The 16,131-nt window shown below is 40.0% G+C and overlaps 1 protein-coding gene across 1 annotated transcript in view; it reads right to left on the reverse strand.

Annotated features, from left to right (window-relative positions):
• The window catches only part of STAC (SH3 and cysteine rich domain), a 71,734-nt gene that overhangs the window by 14,578 nt on the left and 41,025 nt on the right, over window positions 1-16,131 (reverse strand). Inside the window, exons 5-10 of the mRNA XM_072328446.1 lie at window positions 13,299-13,399; window positions 11,247-11,328; window positions 9,430-9,545; window positions 5,397-5,469; window positions 1,371-1,435; window positions 331-419 (exon numbers count right to left, since the gene is read on the reverse strand). Of these exons, the coding sequence (XP_072184547.1) occupies window positions 331-419; window positions 1,371-1,435; window positions 5,397-5,469; window positions 9,430-9,545; window positions 11,247-11,328; window positions 13,299-13,399 (526 nt within the window). The remainder of the gene's footprint in view (window positions 1-330; window positions 420-1,370; window positions 1,436-5,396; window positions 5,470-9,429; window positions 9,546-11,246; window positions 11,329-13,298; window positions 13,400-16,131) is intronic.

Genomic DNA, 16,131 nt, shown 5'->3' on the forward strand with positions numbered 1-16,131 from the left:
CAGCAATAGCAGGACAGCTGATGAGGAATTCCTAGTTGAAAATTAAATGACAAAGTAACTGAAAACTGAATATTTTGTAGTGGAAATCCCTCCTCCTTTGGAATTGACATAAATGTCTTCTAAGCATTTTATCTGGTGTGCCCTTGCCAAATAAATGGTCACTTGTTCCTGAGAGAATATCTTTGTACGTACAAGTACTTATCTTAAAAAATGTCCAGAAAAATATGTCAAGATAAATCTCCTTCTTTCCTTTCCCCTCAATTCATACATAGCAATATGAGCCTTAGATTGCATGCATTAAATGAAACAATAAATATTTTGGGCCTTTACCTCATCTCCAAGTCTTCATTTTCTTGTGGTACAAATTTGTACAAGGCAACATAGGTGTTCATTTGTAACGTGCTTTTATAAAATGGTCCCTTTAAGAAAAAAAAAAAAAAAGATAACGAGAAAATGTTAATGTGTGCATGTAAAATATTTAAGTGTAAAGTATAGCCCCATGTCTGAAGCTTACTGACACTGGAAAACCCAGGAATTTTGTTCACAGTGTTATAGTGAGGAACCAAGGTCTGTTACTCCAAGAGATGAGCCAAAATATCATTGCTTTCACACCTTGGAGGACTGTTGCCTAAATACATTGTGGGGCACCAAGGCAATAAATGTCTTCATGGAGAAATAAGAGTCCTTGAATCCCAAGATCAATTTTCTGGTAGAAATATGAACAACTTGGTCTTTTGGGTGATACCATAAAAGCAAGCTTAAGTTTTACTCCTTCTTAACATATGAATATTGCAAGCCCAGCAGTATACTGCTGGTATTATATATCTATTATACAGGCCTCATTACAGATGAGCTCAACCCGTACAGTGCACAAGTCCAATGAATACAGAGGGAAAATCACTTTCTTAAACAGAAAGTTATTTGCTCTGGGCTTCCTGCAGAGAAGACTGGCTACCCTTTTGCCTCTCTTCCTCTACTGGAAATCTGCAGGAAAAAAAGCACCTAAACCAAACCCTGGGTAATTTTCCAAATTATGTCAGTTCTGTGATTTTTATGTTACTGCTGTTCTGTTGTAATGACACGGCTTCCACACTGGATATTTTATGTTCATAACATCAAATTATAATAACCATAGGAACATAAAAAGGTCCATTACTGGTCAACTAAAGAGCCATCCAGTCCTGTATAGTGCTTCCAATCATGGCCAGGGGCCCAGAAATGGAACCATTATGTGACAGGCAGATATTAATGTTTGCCCCAGACAGTGCCCCCAGCAGTCCCACTATTATTTAGCGACTAAAGTCCTCCCCAGTCTTTACTATACATGTCTTCCCATCCTCACCGAGTTCTCAGAAAATTTTTACCCGTACCGGGGAATTTATACTTTTTGGTTCTTCTCCAAAGTGTTCTGTGCCATTTTCAGAATATGTAAACACTAAAATAAAGCAAACACATGACATTTTAGAATAAGTTAAGGCTCTTCACTTCAGCAAGTTCCGCTTCATTCTGTTAAACCCTTCCCCTTACTTTCTTTGATCCCTTGTCTCATTTGAACCTTTTTACACCCTCAACAAAACCAGGTGTTCCACTGAACCTATTGCATGGCTCAAAACCATTTATATCCTGAAGAATTTACAGTCATACTAGATAACCAATTTTGATCAGATGACTATAGATAGGTATAGCACAGAACTTAAGTCTCCCAAATGCACTACTGTTTAAAGTCCTAATGCCTTTTCTTCATATTTGATGCTGTATTTTTGTGTTTAGGAGCAGAAGAATTTCCATTTGAAAGCAACTACAAAATCTGATGATTGTATACAAGCATTATTGAGAGAATTTTGCAGCCAAGACACCTTCTTCCCTTTCTGTATCTTCCGTCTCTACATGTTTGGTGGACTTCTTTTTCCTTCTCTCCAGCAAACTCTGCCTGAATGCACTGGCTATGCCCTCTCCATCTGATCACACAGGGACACTAGATGTGCTTTAAAGTGAAGATGGGTTGTCTGAGACATAGGCCTATATGCTTGAAAATGTGCTTCTAAGGCAGTAAATCAGAAACTCGTGGAATAAACCAAGCATCACAGCTTATAACTGACCTGATTGGTACATGATACAGATCAGTTACACTGTATTCACAATTGCTTTGTGATACCACAGATATCTGTCCATGGTTATCTCCCTGGAAAGACCATACTGGCTTTATTAAGTTGATTGAACCCCCCTTTACATTTTAATAATTGCTTGGTGTTTTATGCTTCTGAATAAAGCCTGAACATGACTGTAATATCTGGAGTTCTTCAGCAGATAGAACCAACAGCATCACCGCCATCCATTTACCCCTGCAAGTGTTTCAAGCAGTTTTGTATTCTATAATGAGAATTTGGAAATCTCCAAAACAGTAATAAGTAGCACTTATTACTTATTAGTGCTCTTTCTATTTCTCTGCAATATGGTTTCACATATTCAGAGAAAGAAGAGGCCAGGGCATCACTAAATGGCTGAATTCCCTTCTCTTTCTGTTCTTACACATTCTCACTTTTCTTCCATGAAATCATGCTACTGTGGCTGTTCTAGATTGCCAGTGACAGCCAGGCAAAGTCTTTGAAGAAGTTTTATGAGTTAAATAGTAAGGCTCCTTGAGAACAGTCAGTTGTACTTAGATCTTGAAAAAAGCGTACTGTTCTTGTAAAGGAGGAGACAGATAAAACGGTAGGCACAGCATGAGTGAGAAAGATTTTCTACAAAGGGAAACATAGCAATGAGCACACAAAAACACATATACTCTGATAAAATGTAAGACAATTTTAAAGTGATAAAATCTATTGTGCGAATGTGAAGTCTGCATATGAATTGATACACTTAGCCTGAAACTGCCCCAAGTTGTCTCCAAGTTGTGGCTGACCTGGAGGTCTCATTGTGCTCTCTACCAAGTCCTGTGGTGAAGGAACCCTGACTCTGCACACTGTCACCAGCACCAAAAGGGAGTACTTTAAGGAAAAAACACTTTGCAGTATCCTGTAGCATAGGGGTATGCATATACCTGGCATCTGTGTAGAGAAGTCCTACTTATATATCTGTGTTCCACTTGTTTTTGTTCAGTGGAGAAGGAGGTAAGAAAATTGGACAAGTTCTGGTGAGTGAGCTGAGTAAATAGGAGCCATTTGGACTTGCAGAAAGTCTTTCAGAAGATGTGGAAGCATTTCAGCAGAAGAACACATTTGGGGGAATTTCTGCTTGGTAATAGAAAACAAAGCCTGGTTACTCATGTGTGCCTTGTGAGCTGTGGAGGGCTCATGGACCACATACGGATGGCAACTCACAGCAGCAAAAGAGTATAACTGGCTTAGAGGAGGCTGAAGGTCTGGTGATTAGGTATGTCAGCTTACTTAGAATTGTAAACCAGGAAGGTCTGCTGGATAGTTTGTGTACCAGGGTCTGAAATAATCCATCACCCCCTGAAGTTGCTGTCATATGCCTATAGAGCTGATTCCATTGCCACACGTGCTGAGTCCTTTCTGCTTTTTCTCTTTAAACAAGGAGGCTCAAATGTGCATGTTCCTAAAATCTTGTTTGCAGAATGCAGGTTTTTATTGGAATAAAAATAACTGGAATGAACCTGATTCATGAAAGCATTAATGTGGAACTGCCTGATAAAGAGGCAGCGGACAACAGTGGAAAAAGGAGTGGTGAATCACCCTGCAGCAACATTTTGAATTTACTTTGTTAAATTTTTAATCTCTGTTTAGTTCACGGTCTCTGGATATTTCTAGGAGGCACTGGAGTCTGAAAGCCATACAGCTCTGTTGTTCATGTCTCTACAAAACATAAATCCACCTCCTTTCATATTTGCTTGCCCCCGCAGCAAATGAGGAAAAAAAGAAAAAGAAAAAGAAGAAAAAAAAAAACCAAACAAACAACAACCAAAAAACACCCAGAAAAACCCAGAGATTCTGAGAGTCTGAAAAGGATTTTACCATTTCCACAGCTTGTGCAAACAGTGCGGGCAGTTTATTAAAAATCTACCAAGGGGAAATTTTTGGAGTGACTGATGCATAATTTATACTCTGAGCCTCTGAAGGATGGATTGTAAAAAGCCAGTGCTGATCAAAGGAATCGTTAATGTGCCGCGGAAGTTATTTGGAGGTTTGACACATGCTGGGTTTTTTAAAGTAATCTCTTTGAGTAAGTTCCTTGAATGCCTCTTAGTGCATTCAGCGAAGGAAGATCTCACAGCAAAAGAAAAAGTTACTTTGGGTTTCGGAAATTAAACTGCTGTTTGACAGTGAAAAAAAAGTTCTGAGGAAACTCAGGCAAGGCCGAATTAATCTCAGGTGGGCAGGATTAAAATATGTGAAGTGGGCTTAATTCTTTAACCAAGTGAGATCAACACACATCAGTGAGATGGAAATACTAAATAAATTGTCAGGAGAAAGAAGATGACATAGACGAAATGTTCACAGAACGGAAAGGAGGAAATGACTGAACATGGTGAGGAGAAGTGATAGGAACACTTGGAAAGGAAGGAATATGGAGGAGAAGGCATGAAAGTGGAATGAACAGTTAAAGCTGGCATCTCACCCACATGAATTGTCAGCTGCATGTAAGGAGCACAAGGGGTCTAACAGACAAAAAAGCTGTGTTCTCTGTGACTTATTTTTGTAGTGTACATCTCATGTGAAGTTTACCAAAGCAGCCTCATTGTGCTAGAGCAGTCACTGGTGGTTCGAGCCTAAAGTTTTACTAAAAGTGCTGAACCCACTTTGTACTTATTGCTTCCCTTGCCACGACTGAATTAAAAAAGAAGGTCATGTACGTCATCCCACAGTAGCTGAGATTTCATCGCTCAGCTCTGGTCTCAAAAATCCTATCATGCCAATGCTGTAAAAGCATTACACCCTGAAAAGCAGACAAAGGAATTGGCTGTTAATATTATGGAGACAGATTCTGTAGCTGTACTGAAGAAGATGCAATTACAATCAGGATTCATTGTGATGTATATTTTACAGACATATGGATATTATATGAATCATTTCCTATACTGAAGAGACTGTGGTATATAGAGACATGTAGACAAGTCAGACATATGGAAAGAGAAAAAAAGTCTTAGTTTTGTTCCACGTTGCCAATGTGAAACTGAAACTTTTTAAGTGCCTGGTCTAGAGTTGTGAAACATAGGAGATAAGGAATAAACCTGAACACTGTCCAGTGCCAGGTCTGGACAAAACAGATGATGGAAACCAGGGGCTTGGATCTCACCTGGCACTCAAAAAAGCATTCCCCTAAATTCCTTCACTAGCTTGCTGCCTCACTCACCTCCCCCTTCCAAAATCAGGAATAGGCTCTACACAAAACCAACACATGCAAAGATGTCATCCTGGCCTAGCAGCACTCACCACTGTTGCTGCGTCTCCTGCTTATGTCAAGGCTGCTATCAGCTTCCTCAGGAACTTCTGCCAGATCAGCTGTCTGCAGGGACAGAAAGAGCAAATGAGATGGGAAAAGCCAGGGAAAGTGAGCGACAAGGTGAAATAAAACCTCACACGAGCCTTTGGGGAATGCAGCAATTGGGTGCTATCAGAGCAGAGTAAGTCTGCTTGATGGGACTGCAGAAAACATCGTATCTGGTGGTGCACAACAAATACCCTACTTTATAGGGAGCAATAAAAGCCCACTAAGGACTCTAGAAAAAATTTCCTGTCTTCAGCACACAACATTTCTGCAGTGTAAAGTAAAGTGAAAGTTAAGGAATAATTGACTGTGTTAAACCATATGAGTGTCTGTATAAAGCAGAAGTTTGGGGAAGTTGGAGATGATGAAGATTTTCCAAATAGCTGACTACAGAATAGACTGGCCGTTAATTGAAATATTGACTAACAATTTATTAACCCCGAGCACGTTTTCCAGTAAAATTACTGTAAGAGAAGTGTGATTTTAATTCCATTAACATTCTGTGAAAAAAAAACCAACACTGAGTGTAACAGAGTCATGAAGTCAGCCTTGAAATATCTGCCTTCAATTTCTTTTTAAATCTGGCTGGTATAGTTAGGGACAAATGAAGCTCAAATATTGTTGTTAGAATTACTATGATTTGTTATGTGTACCATATTAATGTCAATCATGATTAGGGACCCATTGTTCTAGGACACAGGAAAACATGGGATGACAAAACCCCAAGCCTCTCAAATGCATTCTGCGTAAGGCGCTGGATTCCTCAGCTGGGTAGTTGGCTTCTCCATGTATAGCCTGACAGGAACCAGGAGCCACGCCAAAAAAGCTCTGTCCGAATCTAACCTTAAGGAGCTTCTCTTTCTGAACTTCCCACCTACGATTTATTTTGGATAAAACATCACCATACAAACAAACAAACAAGCAAAACTTTAAACTGAAGATTAGGACGATGCTGCCAATATGAAAAAACTGCTAAAAGTCCTCATATGCTCCTAAGCTTTATTTATTTCTTGTTAACAGGATTTTAAAGCAGATGGAAGGATTTAACTTAATTATTCCACAACACTCTAGAATTTTACAGAATAAACACGTCTATCTGGTGTTTTGTAGACATCTGCCTGCATTTCATGATAAAAAAAAACCAACCCAAATGAGGAATATCCACTGCCTTTGTGTAGGGAGTGCAAAATCTGAATTGCTTCATGTTTGTTTGGTTTTTTTTATATGATTTTTCCTTCCATGCATATTTACAACAATACTTTCATTTTAGAAGATATATTAGCAATTCATTGTATTTCCTAGGAATTTTATTTCTTAGCTACTTCTGAATGCAAGTAACAGTAGATTTACGCTGTAGTGATTATCACGTCTCTCTTACTATTTTCACAGCCTTCTTCTTTATTTTCTATCATGCACTGTTTTTAGACTTCACCCTTTAGGAAAAGGTCATGCTTGTCTTGCACCTTGTACAAATGGGTCACCCCTGGGTGAGAAGGGACTGTGTTAGAAATGATAACAGTGAGTCAGAGTAGAGCATAGCTAGGGGTTGCTAGTTGCTTGGTGGGGGAGGGAAAGACTGACTTTGGTGAAATAGCAAGTTGCAACTATTTTTCAGCCCACTGCCGTGGCGTGCTCCTCAGTCTTTATGAACTAGCATCAGAATTACTGACTAGCTTCATACTTTGTTGGGTACTACTGCATATGGGATGTGCAGTGACTTTCTCTTCGGCATATAACTAATCCAAAACCTCCTGAAATAACATCACTTACATTTCAGGACTTTTCAGACAAGAAGTATATGACACAGTCTAATGGAAGTGGTAGAGGCACAAAGCTGCTTTTGAGAGGACTAATAAGAACTGGAATCACATTGATATCACCTCAAGTGACTTTCTGTATAAATGTGGGTTGCAGAAGCACATTTTGAAGAAAGCAGTAGGTAGTAAATCTGGAACATATGGCCACTTTCTTTTACAGGAAATGCAGAATCCAGGCTGAAAATCACAGTGGGTGCATCCACACTGCTCAGTTATATTAAAAATACCTTGGCTAGTTCAGAGCGAGATGGTATCTCTACTCTGGGCAGACATGAGCTTCAGCCCTGGCAGTTGTAGAGGCAGGGCACGGCTCCTGGGCTTGTTGCCTATGCTGTTAACTATTCTTGGCAGGTACAGCTATACTGCACTGAGCTTAAGCTAACCCCTTCATGGCTTGGACACATTTGTGAGGTGCAGTAGGAACCCAGGTATCAGCACATCCCTGGTGTCCCTGATTTTGTCCCATGGCAGAACTCTAAAACACTCCTCAGCTGGCAGGGTCCAGGCACTATTGAGCTGCAAAGTCTCAGCGATGCTGTGAGCCTCACAGCTGCATTACTGCTTCTGTTTCAAGAGGAAAAGAGCAGCACAGAAGGGAGCAGGGAGGATCACTGGGAAAGAATTTTAGTCTCTGTGTGTTATTAACTGCATGGTGTCTAAGGGCTCTTTATCACCCCCTCCTCTGTCCACTGGTCAGTGCCTGCTCCTTGGTCACACATCACAGTTGTGAAGCTCTATGCACTCATTGTTTTGATCAGGGTTGGGTCCATCCGTTTTTTGTTCTTGACTTAATCCACAGGCTTGCACCAGCAGAATTTGAGGTTTCACATGCCTGTTTATTCAGTTCTCTAGTGTCTTCTATTTTCTGAATGCTGACACGTCTTACATTCACTCTCAGCCTCACTACTCTGCAGAAATTCCCATAATGAACCTGTGTTCCTCATTCTACACCCACACCCTACCTCGTTATGATCACTTCTCTAGGGAAAACACAGCATTCATGATTTGTATGCTTGAGTAGTCATTCATAATTCAACATAATGCTTTATTGATTTAGAAAGCAATAACTGCATTTGTAGAACTTCTGTTTCAAGTAAATGAAATAATTGAAAGAAAGAAGTGTAATCACAACGTGACAGGTGGTAGAGTCGCTTTGGGTTTTAAAAAAGAATGAGAATTACCAGATTCCTTTTAAGGCACAAACAAGAGTGAATGAAGGACATGTCCTTTAACAGCTCCCTTGCAGATTTCACTCAGTTCTTGGGTAAATTTGTCTTCTTCCCATCTGAGAATTGAGTATCAGTTTAGAGACCACCTGTGCCATCAGAAGTCACCATTCACTCAAGTGAGTGAGCATATTTTTAAATGCTAGGAAGATGCTCTACCAAATGTTCTCAAGGTTAACTTAAGCATGTAAATATTTGCACAAAGGCCCGGAGACCAAGTCTCACAGTGTTTCTGTGCATTGGTAACTTTTTTTCTGATGTGAGCAAAGGAAAAATTGTCAGATAGCTTGGGTCTAATTTTTAGACATGACAATCAACTCCAGTCTGTGGAGCAGTTAGTTGTGAATGCTTTTTGAGATGTGGGAGAATCTCTTGGTAAAAAATAAAAGAGATAATCTGACCTCATGGACATCAATACTACTGAAATATCATTTTTCTCTTTACACTAATTGTCAAGTGGTATTATTGAACTAAGCAGGGATTTACAACAGGCAGAGCTAAGGGAACTCTTTCCTCCCTTGTCCTCATTCTGCACTCTCTTGCCATGGTCCTGAATAATCTGACTTTCATGAAGGATGATAAGTTTTAATACAGAGGTGAAAATAGTTTTGTCTGGTTATAACAGGCTGAGAATAGCTGTCAGCATTTGAGGTTTGGGGAGAGTAGCTTAAATTTGTGATGTTTATCTCATGAGAACAAAAGATTATTCACTTAATTTGTATTTTTCTCTTTTTCTTAGTAGTCATCTAAAAGATACTGAGTTTATAAAAATAGTGTCTTCTTGTCTCATCTTGGGAGCTGGAAATGACCTTGCTGGTGTTTTCTTTTTGTGTGTGTTTGTTTTGCAGCTTGAAATACAAGTTTTGTGAACTCCTGTGAAGGAATAAGTACTGCTTCTCCACAAAGAAAATAGAAGAAAGAGGTAGGATACTTACAGAGTTTCTATTGGGAGAATCAGACCCACTTCCAGAACTTCCCTTCTTGGTTTTCTGGGCTAAAGAAGTCCCAAAGCGGAGAGTTTCATACACAGGATCAACCTTATTGCCACAGGCTGCAATGGAAGGAGAAAATATATACCTCAATCCCTCAAAGATATTTCTGCAGTGATTCCTGCTCCACTTGTAGAAACATCTGTTTGTACTGACATGTTGGGATACATATTTAGAAATACAAGTTGAGAGACTATCCTTATAAAAAGCATCTGAAGGCCTTAATATAATTGGCTTTTGCTACTTACTTTTTGCTGTATCTTTGCTCACATTAAGATTATGTTTCCTTCACACAGACTCTCTGAGTCCCTGTCATTACCTCATCTCAGTCCATCCGCCACCCTCCTTCCTTAATCTCCACCAATGTTGACATGAGTGAGTGAACATACCAGGAAGCTTTAATCCATGTTTCCTACTTCTTCCTACCACTAACTTCTTAGATTGCTCTCCACGCTACATACTTGATGGGAAAAAACTTGCATCTTCCCTGAGCATCAGGGTGGTGTGTGTAGGCTTTCACCTTTATGCCATTAACCCTCACAGCACTGGGATAATATGGATAAATAAGATGACCTGGATCATCCTGGGAAGGTGTTGATAGCACCAGTGTGGGACCATGTGGGATGTGGGGCAGTCATAAGAAGATACCTGCCATTGGAAATGCATTCCAGGTTGCTCATAGTCTAGGAGTAGCCAGAAAGGCCACCGCCCCCACTGGCATGTCTGATCATTTTCACTCCTACACTCTCCCTCTTAGCTAGTCCCAAAGTAATATCTCATGAAAGAGAAATGAACACCTCCAATTGGCATGAACGGAACCAGATGAAACCCTTTTATACATACAGCCTTGTTAGACCTCAGCTTCCCCTGCCATACCAGGCAGTAGATGCTTAGAATACAGCATCTTAGTAACACTGTATGGGAGGGAAAACTGGGCAAAGTACTAAGAAGATGCTTGGGATTTTGATTTTTGATGGGAACAAAGTATATCTCATTTTTAAGTCAGAGGTTGCTCAGAATGCTTAAATTACTTATGACAAAAGTGACAATGATGGATGGTTTTTAGAAAGAGAAACTTAGAAGAAATCTATGTAACTGACTTCTTTTTTTCTAAACAACAGAATACGTGTTCTCAGGTAAGCCATTTTAAACTGCCTGTTTACTTTTGGCATTCCTCTTTTTATACTGCCAGGTTTGCCTGCTCAGGGAGAAGTATTATTGAGGATCAAATTTCAGAAATTTTTCTTTTCAGGTATTACAGTGAACAAAATGTGATCTTTTAGATACTTGGACAAACTGCAGAAACATTCTGTAAGGAAAAAAATAGAAAAGTAAAAAGGGTGGGTGAAAAAAGAACAAGAACCTTACAAAGTCCTACAAGGGCCAGACTAGTGGTTTAAATGCATCCCACTGTTGTGATCTCTGTCTCTTACGTAGCTCTTCCCGGCTCAGACCTTCACTTCAGTATTCCACAGTTTCTTCCTAAGTTCCTTACTTTGAGCTCAAGTAGTTGTTATTATAAACAGAATGATTACTAAGAAGTGACATGTAGGGGGTTTTGAGTGAAACACACAATAAACACACCCTCTCCTCTTCCAGCTTTGTATCTTTGAAGTGGTCCTTTCCTGAGATGGCAGAAGGACATCCAGTCACTGAAAGGAGCTGAAAGGCAGCTGAGGGCAAATACCATGGTTGAAAGTCTGCCGCTGCTGTTGCAGAGCACTGCCAAGGGGAGACTGAACAGAAAAGCAATCAGAACCTACCAATAGGCATCACTTCTTTGATGCAGCCAAACTGCTCATGAATGAGAAGTGGTGAGCTGTAGTACCGTCGAAATCCCTTTGGCTGGAGGGAGAGAAAGCAAAACCATGTGAAGCGCATTGCTGCCATGATCGACATAGTAGAAATAACCTCAGCTCTTTGGGCAGTGGCATAACAGAGCTTTTTTTATTTTTTCTGCAAAGTGTGGCAAGACTGGAAATTTGCCTTCTGTTGTTGAGTCACGGTGGGGTGCAGAGATTGGGGTTTTGTTTAATTTTTCTCCTGGAAAAAGCTAATTTCCCGTATTTGTGTGGAAAAAGGAGGAGCTCATTTCCAGCCTTTATTTTCTTTTGTCTTACACAAAAGCAACGCTAATTAATTGCAGCAGAAGTGCTGAATCATTAGATGTTCTGAGAAGCTCTATGTTCTATTCTCCATTTCTTCTTATGCGACGTGAATTTGCACTGTTTTGCATTTGCTAAACATGCGTCTGTTCTTCCCCATGTTTTCATGTATCAATTTTTCAGGTTTTTCTAAAACTTGCTGCTGACTGACCACAGTTTCCACTCCTTTTTAATTTCTTTTGCCTTGCAAGGTCAAAAAACTCCCCAAGTCATCACCACATGTCCCCTAAATGTCTGTTTGTAGGGAAATGCACTATAACAACTCAACCTACAACATAACCAGCACGGCCAATAACGGTGCCCTGTATCACTCTATAAACGACTCTTAGAAGAATGAATATTTCTTGTTATTTTTCTGTTTGGAAATACTTCAGGCAAATGCTGAGCACCCAAAGTAAAGGTGCTAACACCTAAGTCATTGGAAATTCAAGGCATTAAAGAGTCACAACAATTCTCTCAGATCTCTGATCTCTGCAGCCTGTGAGAACTTCTGTCCATAGTGAGAAGTGGAAAGGCCTCATGAGGATGTGCATATTTTCTGTGTCTTATATCCAGTGTACATTAAAAAATTATATAGAACTAGTTCTTTCACTAATGAGCTGCAGTATGGATTGAGAAGGAGCAAACTTGGTTACTTACAGAAACAAATTCCAGATTCCCCAGCTTCACTTTAGACCCAAACTAAATTCAGACACCACATGAACTCATAAAACTCCCATGACTCTGCTGGAATTCTTCCTGCTATAAATTTGGCCTCTTGTTTTCTGTTTTTGTAAACTGATCACCACAAGAGTTGAGGCTGGAATCAGGCAATGTGTGAAACAATCAATGTGATTTAATATTTGGCTTGTCCCAAGCCTGCAGTGAGATAATTTTGCTCTTCATGGATCAACTTCCTTTATATCAGAAAGCACCAAACCAGGACAATGATTATGCTTTAAAAGCATAAGGATTTGCTTCAGGACTATGAACAACAACAGCAATCACTGAATATACTTGAAAAGATCTTTCCAGGGAGAAGTAGGTTTTCTAGTCTTTTTGAAGACTATGCATGCTTTTTTAAATCACTTAACATATCAAGGCTGTTTGTAGTTAGTTCAGATTTGCCTTCATCTGAAACATGTTTTGCAATAGAACCGAAATTATGGCTTAGGCCATATTGTCATTTTAAGTTGGATTTTTTTCCAATACAGTTTTCTGCCTTTGCTGGTAAAACAGGCATTAAGGTGCTGTGTGCATTACAGGGCAGTGGTCCTCCAAGCCTCTCCTATTGAAAGACTTAGGCAAGCTCTGTAGGGTCTCTCTGTGAAATATATTTCAGTTTTCTTTTTAAGATGAATTATGCTTATTCTTCAAGCCCTAACAATGGAAAAAAAAAAAAAAAGCAACAACCAAACCAAAAAAAACCCAAAAAAAACCATCATGTGAAGGATTTTTCATCTGTTAAAATCCATTGAAATATTTTGACTAATTGGTAACTTTCCCCACAGTGATTTCCACTACAGTAAGTACAGTTCAAATTATGGGAATTAATTATAATATTCAGCTCACTTTAGATTATGTAACTGTGTTTTCAGCTAAATGCCAGCCAGGGGGTCTGGCCCACAAAGCAATATGCCCCCCACTTGCAGCCCTGGGCTGCTTACTTACCAGCTTGCCCATGCAACGCTGTTGTCCAATACTGTCCGCACACTTGTGGTGGATGCTCATCTTACAAGCCTTACAGCGCAGTCCATGCTTAGCGTTTGTCCCTGTGAAATGGATGGAAATGATTTGATTAGACAAAATCAATAGTTTCCATGCACTTAACAAATTTCCATGCATTTAATGAACGACCTGAAAGAGCTAATGGGGAGGTCAGTGGTGGTAGTATAAATACCGATGGCAAACTTTGCCTTGCCTACTTTTTAATGCATGTTTATACACATTCTTTTATTGAATGAAAAGACAACAGTCTTTCCATTTCAGGCAACTTCTACTCCAGGCTACTTCCCAGGCTAGTGTTGCCTTTGGATATATATTAGATTAGGCTCTGTTGTGTGATAGCATGAGAATGCTTCCTTATCATTGCCTATCAGTGTACCCAAGGGGCTGCCACTCTTCCTTCCTCAGATCAGTGTTCTAGGGGCATGCCAGAATTGCTCCTTGCACCTTGCACATCTCTGAGCTGGGCAGCAAGGATGACATAAACCTGAACTCGTTCTCCTTCACTGCCAATGGAAAAATCTGGTGACATGTATCAGGGAGCTCCAGCAGAAATGTTGCCATACAGAAGCAGACTTCTCCCAGTACTGCAGAACAGTAGCTGTGAATTACATTCAGTGTGGAACTACTCTGAAATGACAGAGTATAGTCTGTCTTCCAGGAAGACACTCTTATTCATATGCCCATAAGACTTCCTGAATGACGTAGTAGCAGTTAAGCTGCAGCAACTCTCTTCGTCCTGCCACAGGACTGTATAAATGGGATGAGTAAACAGCATGTCAGTTCATTACCATTGACTGAATAAGAAACAAGGTAGTAAAAATAAAAACAACAACAACAACAAAAAACTCTTGACATTTTAAACTGGCCCTCATTAGTCAGACATGATAGAAATATTAGTCATAGGAGTCAGAAGATCCCACATCTGAAAGTACTCATGCAGATCTTGATTATTTGAGTAGTTAACGTCACATACACATTGCTGACTGAATTCTGTGAAATGCTGCTTCTGAAAGAATCACTTCAGGGTAAGATATATCAAGTTGGTGCTAGAAAATGAGTGTTGTTGAGACCACTTTCAGGGGAAGAGGTCCCTGAAGTGTCCACTTCCAAGTCAGGTGGAGGCAGGCTGCAAGAGCTGGGGATGGCTGCACTGAGACAGGCTTGGACGTCTCACTTGCGTGTTGTTTGTAGGTCAGGTAATCAGCAAAGTCACTGCCTTCCTCCTGAGACTGCTTAAGAGATGAGGAGTGAATGAGGCCTGGCATTTTGGGGTGCACTCCAAGGGCCCCTGTGTGGAGACTGTATGACCCTTCTTGGCTGAGTCAATGCACGATGCCTCACTGCTCGGGTATGTGCAGTTAGCTTCACCTCAGGCTCTTTTTCCAGATTTATTGCAATATATCCCCGTTGGTTTTTATTTTATTTTTTTCCCCTGAGTGGCTGCACTTGGATTAGTGTGCTGTGATGATTTTTTTTCCTGTTACGCTTTCTTTTCATTAACAGATGCTCAAACCAATATTGACTTCTGTGGCTTTGTGCTTGTGTTACTGAGAATGAAATGCTGTATCACCCTTTCTGATGGTCTATGACAAACACAGAGAGCTGTGAGAAAACAGGACTTCCTCATTATTTTATTAGATCTACAGGTAGGAATGAAAAAAGCAAAATGTCATCATATTTTGCCTACGCAAAAGGTACTAAAATTCAGCTGAAGGGGCAGTCAGTGCCACAGTCCTTTCTGCTGGCTCTATTATGTTATTCTACCCATAAGTTAAAGGCTGGATATTTGTCTTTGCATGGTATAACTGTGTGATCACAGGAGAGACACATTCAATGATGTAGCAGCACATCCAACTGATGTGCAAAATGCACATAGAGCGCACTATTTTCAAAAATTCAACTTTTTAGAAGAGAAATCTGTGGTTATGTAAGAACGAGCCACCATCAGTCTTATACAATAAACTACAAAAGAGTAATACTATATTTCTACTGCTGAATGCCATTCGTTACCTGCAGGTAGGTAAACAGTGGCTTCAAAGAGAGAATTCAGTCACAGGTTTGAGTCTACAAGAAGGATTTTAAAATCAAAATGAAACTGCCTTCAACTATCAAAAGTTTCAATAATCTACTAATTGTAACTTCTAACTACTTGGTTTACTTTGGGGATAAGCAGCTTGGAAGTAATTTGCATGTATCTCCCTTCCTCGCTCTGAGGAATACCCAAAGAGCTTAAAGAAGAAGAGTTAATTCCATATTTACTTACCCATCATACCTCAATCTCTGAAAAGGACATTTATATGGGAAATATTTTAATTTTTCCTCAGGATAATTCTACATTATCCAGTTTCTGATCTCCACCACACTAACTCAAACGTACTAGGAGGATTACAGCTAAGCTGTTTCAAAAGCATGCCAGAGGTTAGAGAACTGCATATTGACAATATATCTGTCTCCCAGCTGCTGAGATTCAGAACTGAGGTGGAGCCACAGCTCACAGTGTGGAGGACAACTCATCTGCATGTGGTACAGGTGTGAGCAAGACCAGGATTTACACTGTGCTTAGGTTTTGGGCTCATGTACATGCAAACGTGTCGGCTTCATAGTTGCTTGAATGGAGCTGGTTTTTGTATGCATCCCTGTAGTTTGAAATAAGGAAAAAGCAGGTAGAACATGGGTGTTGTAAGCATGTTATATAGTGCTGGGTAAGTACGTTGACAGTCATGCCAAAATAAGAGTGATGTTTCATTAGCGTAAAGAAGTGGCAAAGGAGATAGCA

This window comes from Excalfactoria chinensis, chromosome 2 (genome assembly GCF_039878825.1).
Source record: "Excalfactoria chinensis isolate bCotChi1 chromosome 2, bCotChi1.hap2, whole genome shotgun sequence".
NCBI lineage: Eukaryota > Metazoa > Chordata > Aves > Galliformes > Phasianidae > Excalfactoria > Excalfactoria chinensis.